The 9377-nt window shown below is 44.3% G+C and overlaps 1 protein-coding gene across 1 annotated transcript; it reads left to right on the top strand.

The window, feature by feature from the left end:
* Positions 1–1007: 1007 nt before the first annotated feature.
* On the top strand, positions 1008–8183 carry spry4 (sprouty homolog 4 (Drosophila)). The gene is made up of 2 exons (XM_051401714.1): positions 1008–1299; positions 3675–8183. The coding sequence occupies exon 2, from the start codon at positions 3726–3728 to the stop codon at positions 4872–4874; it is 1149 nt and encodes a 382-aa protein (XP_051257674.1). The 5' UTR covers positions 1008–1299; positions 3675–3725; the 3' UTR covers positions 4875–8183.
* Positions 8184–9377: the final 1194 nt, after the last annotated feature.

Genomic DNA, 9377 nt, shown 5'->3' on the forward strand with positions numbered 1-9377 from the left:
TCGGTACAAATCAACAACATCCTGTCCTTTTGTGAATCCTGCCTGCCCTCATGCTGGTTTGCGCCCCCCCCCCCACACACACACACCACCACCAACCTTCTCCTCTCTTCCCCCTCCTCTCTTCTTCTCCTCTGTTTTTTTTTTTTACACTACTATTGAAGCTGTAGTCATACCTCACATTGTTGCAGAGGAAGGAAGGGCACGTCCTTGTTCGCAATAAACGGCTTTAGATAGAGCAGGAACACAAGGGGAGCGGCCATTATTTAGCCCAATCGAGCTGAGGCATGTGATCTGAAGTAGTCTCCTGCATCTTGATATCCTCTTCGAGGGGTACACTGATTAAAGTGGAAAATAGCCCTCATATGACGCTATTTTATACATAAAAACCCCACTGGTATCATATTCCTGCTGATTTATGGCTTTACTGGGATATTGTGTTGCCTACAAATTAGGCCATGACTACATCTTAGACATTTTGGCACCAATTTAGCAGAATCAGAAAAATATTAGAGATCAGATTTGCCAGCGATGAAAAAAAAAAAAACCAACAACTAATTCATTGCAGATTCAGCCCACTCACATCCCCCTCTCATCTATTACACAATACCACCATAATCACGTCTCCTTTAACATGTAGCAGGAAGCGCGAGCTGCATAGATAAATAAATTAACAGGCTAAAATAAAGCGAGAGTGGCACCACAGCCGATGAGTCGACTCTTTATGTAAATCAGCCCTGACATTGCCCTTGTGACCAAAAAAAGCCCCCACCCCCTCTTTCCCTCACCCCCTTTCTCTCTCACAGACACACACAGACACACACACACGCCTCATTCGCCATTTCTTCCCATTCATAAAAATCTCGGTATCGCGCCTGCGCAATGCCATTCGGAGTCCTCCCCATTCATAAAAATGTAACCTCCGCATTTCAGCCCTCCCGAGTCTCTCTGCCCTCCCATTCACAAAAAAAGAGAAAAAGGCAGAGGCATCTGCGCAGTGCCGTCCCTTTCCTTTCCTCCACCCTCCCATTCATAAAAACTCACTTCCCTCCCCCTCGGTGGTTGCAACATCATATCCAAAGCTCTGCGTCCACAACCGCAGTCGCCTTTTACGCACCAGCGAGTGGAGAATAGTGCAGGAGACCCGCTCTCCTTTTGCTTACATTGCTCATATTGTTTCCTGACATTTGGACTTACCTTTACTCAACATTGGTGGAGCTACTTACTTCCTCGGACTGGACTATAGCTTGCGCGCAAACGTCGTGCGCAACGAAGAGATGAGAATTTTATCCTGAAACTACAGTAAGTGATCCCCTCTGGTGTTTTCTCTTCGTTAAATGTGTGTAACTTCTGAGCGTGTGGCTGCACATTCGAGCATTGAGTCCCTTTATGCTGCCTGCTTTACACTGTTCCTCTCAATCCACTGGATCGCAGGCACGAAAACGCTCTTGCAAACTCTAGTTTGCAACAAGCTGTCGCCTCGACCCTTGTTTGCACTTTGAGTCAATATTTAACCACATATTTTGTACCCAAAGCACGGTTGAGGGCGCAGAAAATGGGGAAACAGTGTCGCGTTTTAAAGCGTAACTTGCGCGAAAATGCCGCCTTTCTGAAAGCAGATACGTATTTCAACATCCATCGCGTCGCTATTTGCTTATTTAAAAGCCACTGTCACGATAAAGGGGCAGCGGAACACGTCCATATTTCTATATCTGTCTAAATCTCCGTCCACTCTGAAGCCCGTACATGTTGTAGCCTATTTCGGGCGGTTAAGGTTGCGTGTCTCCTTCTCGCTCTGCAGCGGCCGCCTGGTTGGCGCACCATGTCGGTTGTGTCAGGTGTTTTTGCCATTAGTTTTTCATCTGATCCGACTAACTTCCGTGAAAAAATCTAAATATGTCTCGAATCGGCTTCTTTTGGTTGCCAAGAGCAATAGCGTCCAGGTTTACGCATCAAACTACGCATTTAACTGCCGCCGATCAAAACTACCCCGCAGCCGTCTGTCTGGTGGCACACAGCGCCTACCATTTTATTCATCAACGTCAAACTTTTGTCGTTTAAAGATATTAAAAGTGAAATGTTGAATGCGTAATTACAATGCCTATATAAACATGCTATTTGAGTATGCCGAGCGGCCGCCTCCGGTTTATATGACTCAGTCCATTCACATATTGAAGAGAGGGATGCACACACACATACACACCCGCACGCCCTAACACACGCACTGTTCCGGCTTGGAGCTCATAATGGTCTAGATTTGACGATCACAAGCGCTTGTGTCGGTGCAAGAAATGTCGCAACAGGTTTCTCAACCAGGCTCGAAAATCTGAGGAAAAGCAGAAATAACACGAGCCGACGGTCAAGCAAAGCAGTGTCGACTACGGACACAATAAAGAAAATGAGCAATAATAAATCCCCCAAAAACGACTGGATTTAGGTCCTGGGGAAATTCATGTAGCCTTGAAATAATAATCGCAAATATGGTGCCTCTTATGGTGTGAAGGAGTTGGGTTTTGTGGGGTATTTTGCAACTTAACGCAGATATGGGTCAGTGGAAATGTCGGTTGTGCTGCGCCCGTTTGTCTTCAATCACCTTTTTGTATCCTGTAAAGTAGGTTAGGTCTTTGCTGAGTTCTCGTCGATGAATGGATGAAACCGATTTCATTCAGGCTCATTATGACTGGAGCGCATTGATTCATGCTTGCAACACCGAGTGCGGCCAGCAGCTTTCATTCACAAAAACCTGCAGTTCACAAAATCAGATCCATTCAGAAATTCCACGATTGGTCTTTTTTCTCTGATTCAAATATGCTGCATATTGAGAGATAAAATAAGATATATATATTTTTTGGTGTAAGTTAATAACTGTCTTATTACTGTGTGATGCGATTCAAAGACATCATTTCCTTTGCCTCTTGGCGTTCATTTTGGCTTTGTTGAAGTCTCTTTTCTGGCAGCCTTCTATTCTCTCTGCTCTGCCTTGTTTTGCATCTTTGAGTCTTTTGCATGCGAGCCCTGCTCTCTGGTGCTCCCTGCTCTTTGGAAGGGAGGTAATGAGAGCCCAACTTCCATTGTTCTAATGTCAAAGTTAGAATGGAGGAGGTTTGAAACCCTGTTGGTATTCAGTCTAAAGATCAAGATCGTTTGGAAACTCTACATTCAGATTATTGCAGAGATCCGGCCTGGGAAAAAAAAGATTTTCGTTGAGAGGCTGACTTCGTTTTTAAAGATTTGATAATTGTTTTGGGTGAAGTAAACTACCTGTAATATACATCTGTTTTACATGCTGTCAGGGCTGTTGATTTGAAATCTAGTTATCACTGTGTTTTTAGTGAGACATTGTATGACTTATTAGTCACACAGATGTCTTACATCAAATCAAAGGGTTTGGTTAAAGTCAAATAAAAGAAGGTAATGTGTTAATGTACTAGTACTGTGATCTTCATAGCTAACCTGGCTGTCGTTCGTTGGGCAGTTTTTCTGATATATTGACATCATGTAAAATGATCACAGTTATTTTTCTCTTCACCCCTTTTTCATAATTAACTATGCTTTCTGTGGGGTTTAAGTTAAGGTCTGTAGAGAAAAAAGAGAGGATCAAAAGGGCGAAACAGCAGGAACTTAAACAACAGCAGATGCAGCCAGTCATAACTGTCTTTTTTTATCTGTCTTTGCAGTATTGCTAAATGCTGCTTTAGAGTGAAGACGTTCGAGGCACCAGCCTACACATGGAGTCCAGGGTTCCCCACCACATCCCCGGAGTGTCCTCCTCCCTCATATCCCAGCCCCTGCTGGACAGTCGAGTGCCCTACGGTCGCCTGCAGCACCCTCTCACTATCTACCCCATCGACCAGATAAAGTCCTCGCATGTGGAGAACGACTACATTGACAGCCCGGCCGTCGTCTCCCAGCAGCCCCCGAGCCAGAAGTCTGTGAACCGAAGAATCACCTGGCTTGGTCAAAATCAGGAGGCCTTCCTGGGGGCAAACCACAACCATCATCACAATCACCAACACCAGCACCACCAGCAGGGCAGGTGCGAGTCCCACCCTCACCAGGACACCACCACCCACCCTTGGATTTCCTTCAGCGGGAGGCCCAGCTCTATCAGCAGCAGCAGCAGCACCTCGTCTGATCAGAGGCTGCTAGACCACGCTGCGCCCACCCCAATGGTGGACCACCACCCAAACCTTCACCCCCACCAGGGCCCCATAAACACAATCACTACCCGAACTCCAGGCTGCTTCACTTCCACTGAATCAAAAGTCCTTACTTCCTCTTCCTCTGCTTCTTCCTGCTCCTCCTCCTCAAAATCGTTGGACCTCAAGTCTGCAAAGATGCCCGCAGGAGGTGTGTGCACCACTGGAGTCCAGCAGGGGTTGGCGCTGATCCCATCCTCCCCGGCCGAGAAGAAGCACCTCCTTCTCTGCGAGCACTGCGGGAAGTGCCGATGCACGGAGTGTACGCTCCCCCGAACCCTACCCTCTTGCTGGGTCTGCAACCAGGAGTGCCTGTGCTCTGCTCAGAGCCTGGTGGATACAGCCACCTGCATGTGCCTGGTCAAAGGGATCTTCTACCACTGCACCGAGGACGAGGACGACGAGGGCTCCTGCGCCGATAAGCCCTGCTCGTGCTCCCAGGCCAACTGCTGCGCGCGTTGGTCCTTCATGGCTGCCCTTTCTGTCGTCCTGCCTTGCCTGGTCTGCTATCTGCCAGCTATAGGCCTGGCCAAACTGGGACAGAAGTGTTACGACAATGTTAGCAGGCCCGGCTGTCGCTGCAAGAACTCGCAGGGTGGTGTGAGCGCCCCTGCGTGTAAAAACGGAGGCGTGGAAGCAAAAGTTGGGACACTAGAGAAGCAGCAACAGGGGTCATGATACTGGACCAAACTGGCTGGCAGTGGCCTTGCTAAAAAAATGAACAGGACCACACAGTACTTGCTTGCTCTATATGGATAGGACAATCCAACACCAACCCCTTAAACTACCCCATTAATCTGCTGGAAGATTACTTATGTAAAACAAAGGTACTTAAATGGCTTATTGACCTATGTTTGATAGGGTGGAAGATCAAAAGGGGCCTGATCTGAGAGAGTTGGCTAGTAGGAATAGCTAACAGGCCCTCTGAGACGTGTTTTTTTTTGTAAGAGTGTCACAAGAAGAAGAGACTAGATTGTGGGACTGGTGTTTGTGTTGTTTTGCAAAGAAGGCTGAAGGCACAAAGTCATTGTACCTCTCTGCTGCTCTGTATTTCTCAGCTAATTTTGTAATGGTAACTAACCTGAAGCTGGTTGCTGATCCTCGGATACCATAAAAGTTATTTGATGGAGATAAATATCTGTACACCCCCCTCCCACCCCCAAAAGCACAGCCCAGTGTCCCTCTGTCTGAACAAACACAAAAACAAGTGATTACCTATACTGTGGCTTTATGATAGGCCACTGCAAGAGTGAAACCACCACTTACTCACTCACTCTCTCCACTATTATGATGATCACTATCTTTTAGTGTCGCCATTTTTCCTTTTAGCTTAAAGATGCTAGCTTGGTAATGCTAACATTTTATCTCTGAGTTTTTATCTCCATGGAGGAGCTGTAAAAACAAGCCTTTTGAGACGTTAAAATAATAGTAATTTCCCATAATTCTCATTCTGTATTGTGCATAAGCAGTTGTGAGAGAGATAATCACTTTACAGTGTGTTTCCTATTTTTTCTTTTTTTTTTGGGGGGGGGGTGAAGCCCATACATTTCTAAAAGATTTTGAATGCTGTTCACCAATCACCTCAGAGGTAATGCATGTGATGACCTGCATGCTCTAGTCTAATGGTTACCCACCGTGCTAGAAGTCGATGTGTCGTAGAGAAATGTGTAAAAAAAAGAACACCCAACCTTCTCAGGGACTGTTACAGTAATCCTCTCTAAAACTTGGCCTACAGCATGTTGATTTCTAAACTGCCTAAGAGCCTGGTCGACTTCCTCTTTGCACAAGAAGGCAAAGAAACATTTAGGGGCAAAAAGGCAATAGTGAATAATTTAAAACAAGTAAGCTAAGCGAGAGACAAACTGGCCAGGAAATAATGTTTGTTGAGAGGGGATGCAAGTGATAAAGAGCGAAGAGGGGGAGAGAAGGCATAGCAAAGTTGTTGTTGTGTTTGTATCTAGTCAGCCTTCGTCAAAATCAAACCTGCCACTTGCACAACCTTTTTAGGAAGATGCAAACCCCTTAAAGGATGTACTAAAGCACAGTATTAACCACCTCAGCTATCTCACGTTAGGTTTTGCGTGCTCTACATTTAGTCCACACGCCCCTATCCCCAGTCTAAACACAGTGTCTTCATTCAATTCTAATCATTATGCTGCATTGCTGCGTTAGTCAGATAGTCTGTCTTTTATTCTTAAAGTCTATTTTTGTGGCTTGCATGACATTCTTAGGACTTTGCCAAAGGAAGCTAGCATACAGTAGCTTGTTTTTCGCTGTCTGAGTGATCACAGTTGTTATGCACTCTTGCCAAATGGTGTTGACGGCAGTTGGTTCTTAAAGGCATGCTGCCCTTTAATACAGATGGCCTTTTCTGTTTGGCGTAAAGGCATACTGTCTCTGTGGCTCCATAACACACACTTCTCTTTCATGTTGGACCCTTAACTTCCATTAGGGTGCCTAACTTTGCTCATACCTGTATTTGTCTAGTTGCACAAAGCTGATATCTCACAGGAAAAAAAGGAAAGAAAAAAAAACACACTGTCCTTAGTCTTGAATGTATGAGGCAATATTTTCAATACCTAGCAATTCAGTCAGAGAGAAAGGTGCCAAAACTAAAGAATGATTGTGTGACCGGGCAAAGGCCCGGTACCTGTAGGTGGGCGACAGAAATCACAAATGTTTTGACAATATATTTAGTAATAGAGCTATGCAGGTGAAATGTTATTTGCTGTAAATAGTTTCACAACATTTGTGTTCTTTAGAAGAGACTTTTAAATGTCCTTGAAAGATTGCATGGTACAGTATAACTACAATTCAGTACAAAATATATAGAGAATATATTAGATATATATTTTGAGGGTAAGATTAAGATGTTTTTGAGGTTGTGAGAAAAAGAAGAGAGGGAGGGTAGCCAGAGGATGGTTCGGGAAGGGGTAACAAAAATGACAGGTCTTTCTATCACTAGCACTTGATTTAGAAAAGTGTGTCCGGCAATAAAAAAGAAAAAAGAAAAACTCCTGCTGTTTATGCTATCCATGGCTCATTAGCAGTCGAGAGGCTAAGCTAATTCCCTGGTTCCTCTCCGAGTCCTAAAGACTGTGGACTCATTGAATCCACACAGGGAACACAATCTACCCCTATCCGGATCAACCCATTTCCTGCTGTTACTGCTCAGTGTCTCAGCTCTCTCCCCTCTTTTTTCTCTTTCTTGCTTTTTTTCCCCCCTTCCTCTCTTCCCTCCTTCCTCCCTGAGAAATTGTCCAACAAATACCCCTGGCCTTGATTGACAAACACAGCTGCTGTGCATAAACTTGTCATACCACAGAGACGGGAGAGAAAGACAAGTCTGTCTCTCTTTCTCTCCCTTTCCCCCCCGTCTTTGTGTTTCTCTCGAGTTCTGTGCCATCTTTTTCACCAGCGGACCTCCTTTTTTTAACAGTCGCTGCCTTTCTTTTCCTTTACTCCTCAGCTCTGTCACTGCACAAGTAATGTTCTTCGCTTCACGTTAGCTTTATACTTTTACATGTGCTCGCTATCCTGTTCAAGGTGAGGAAAAATCGCCAACAACGACAAGTCCACCATTAAAATATTTTTATTATTTTCTATGTTTTCCCTTTTTGCTACAATGCTGTGACTTTTACTCACCCATAACCCTATGTGTCGCTCAATTGCGGGCACTGATATTTTTTTTTATTTGCAACCCAAACCAGAGGAAAAGTCTCATACAGCTGGGTGATGCTACTCCATTCCTTTATGCCTTTGCAATGTCAGTGTTGGGGATTAAGAACAAAATCTGTGCTTTTGTTTTTGTTTAGATATAACAAAAAGAAAAAAATCTCTCATATAAAAGGTTCCCTTTATAGATATATTTATTTTGAAGTTCTATTTTATATAGTATTTATTTAGATGCCAACTTTTTGTTTGTGAAGAAAGCTTATGTTGAAATGGAATGTACATTGACAATGGAAATATATATTGTTAAATATATCTGGCTGTTGTGTCGTTAATCTTCTGAGTAGTTCAACCAAATATCACAAACACACACACACACACGCATACATACACACACACATACATACACACACACATACATACACACATATCATACACTCTTCCTTCAAAATGACCATGCACCTAGAGAGAAATTAATAGGATTGGGACAAAAATACACTTCTTATGTAAACATACATAGCTTCATTTATGGCCAAAACAGCAACATGCTAAATAAAACTTTAAGTCCTACAGTAATGGTGCTCATGTACAATTAATTTAAGTACCAGATATCCTTTTAAAACAGCTTTAAACATCTGTGTAACAACGTATAAGCTTCTTATGAAGATTAGTTACTAGATGCTGATTACTTAAACTATTAACTATCTACTACTATTAACTATCATTTTGTTAAAGAACATTTACAGGCTTAACTTGATTTACATCAACACTTTAACTTCCTGAGGCCCCCCCCCCCCTTCATGTGTCTGAATAGATCTCGCTCTAAAAAAACACTGGTAGGGCAGTAAAGGCCAAACAAAGCAGCTTGACCTCAGACTGTAGGAGAACATTACATAAGTAACAGGAAACAATTCACTGACTTCCTCTGGACGATGTAACGTGAGACACAAACCAGTCAGATGGGGAGACCATATACTTGATGTCGTGTGTGTGTGTGTGGGTGTGTGTGTGTTTGACTTGCAGGTTAAACTGACTTCCTTCTAGTTCATAGGGGTGGTCTGTTATAATCTGGATGTGTAACATTCCTTTCTCTCCAAAGCACCTCCTTATGAAGCTGGAGCACACATACACACACTGTTGTCACCGCCTCCCCACACCCCCCAGCCCACCTGTGCTGCCGTTACCCCGAGGCAATCTTCTTCCCCTCATGCCCTTCCCCTCCCTCCCCTCATACGCTTGTTTCCTGGGTGTTTACCCGAGTGCACCTGGAGGAGGGGAGTGGAACAAATGAATGACACAGAGGGTGTGAGAAAGGTAGAGAAGAGACAGCCAAAAAAGGAAAAAGAAGACAGAAAGAGAAGAGAAGTGAAGAGCAGAGCTTCCAGCATCACATAAAAGAACATGTTTCCGTTTGCTGAACCCCTGCAGGCGCTGCACTGTCTGCTCAAACAGGTGAGATCAGAGACCAACCTGCCTGTTTACCTGCCGGTCTGTCAGCACCCACCTGGG

This window comes from Dicentrarchus labrax, unplaced genomic scaffold (assembly GCF_905237075.1).
Source record: "Dicentrarchus labrax unplaced genomic scaffold, dlabrax2021, whole genome shotgun sequence".
Taxonomy (NCBI): Eukaryota; Metazoa; Chordata; class Actinopteri; family Moronidae; genus Dicentrarchus; species Dicentrarchus labrax.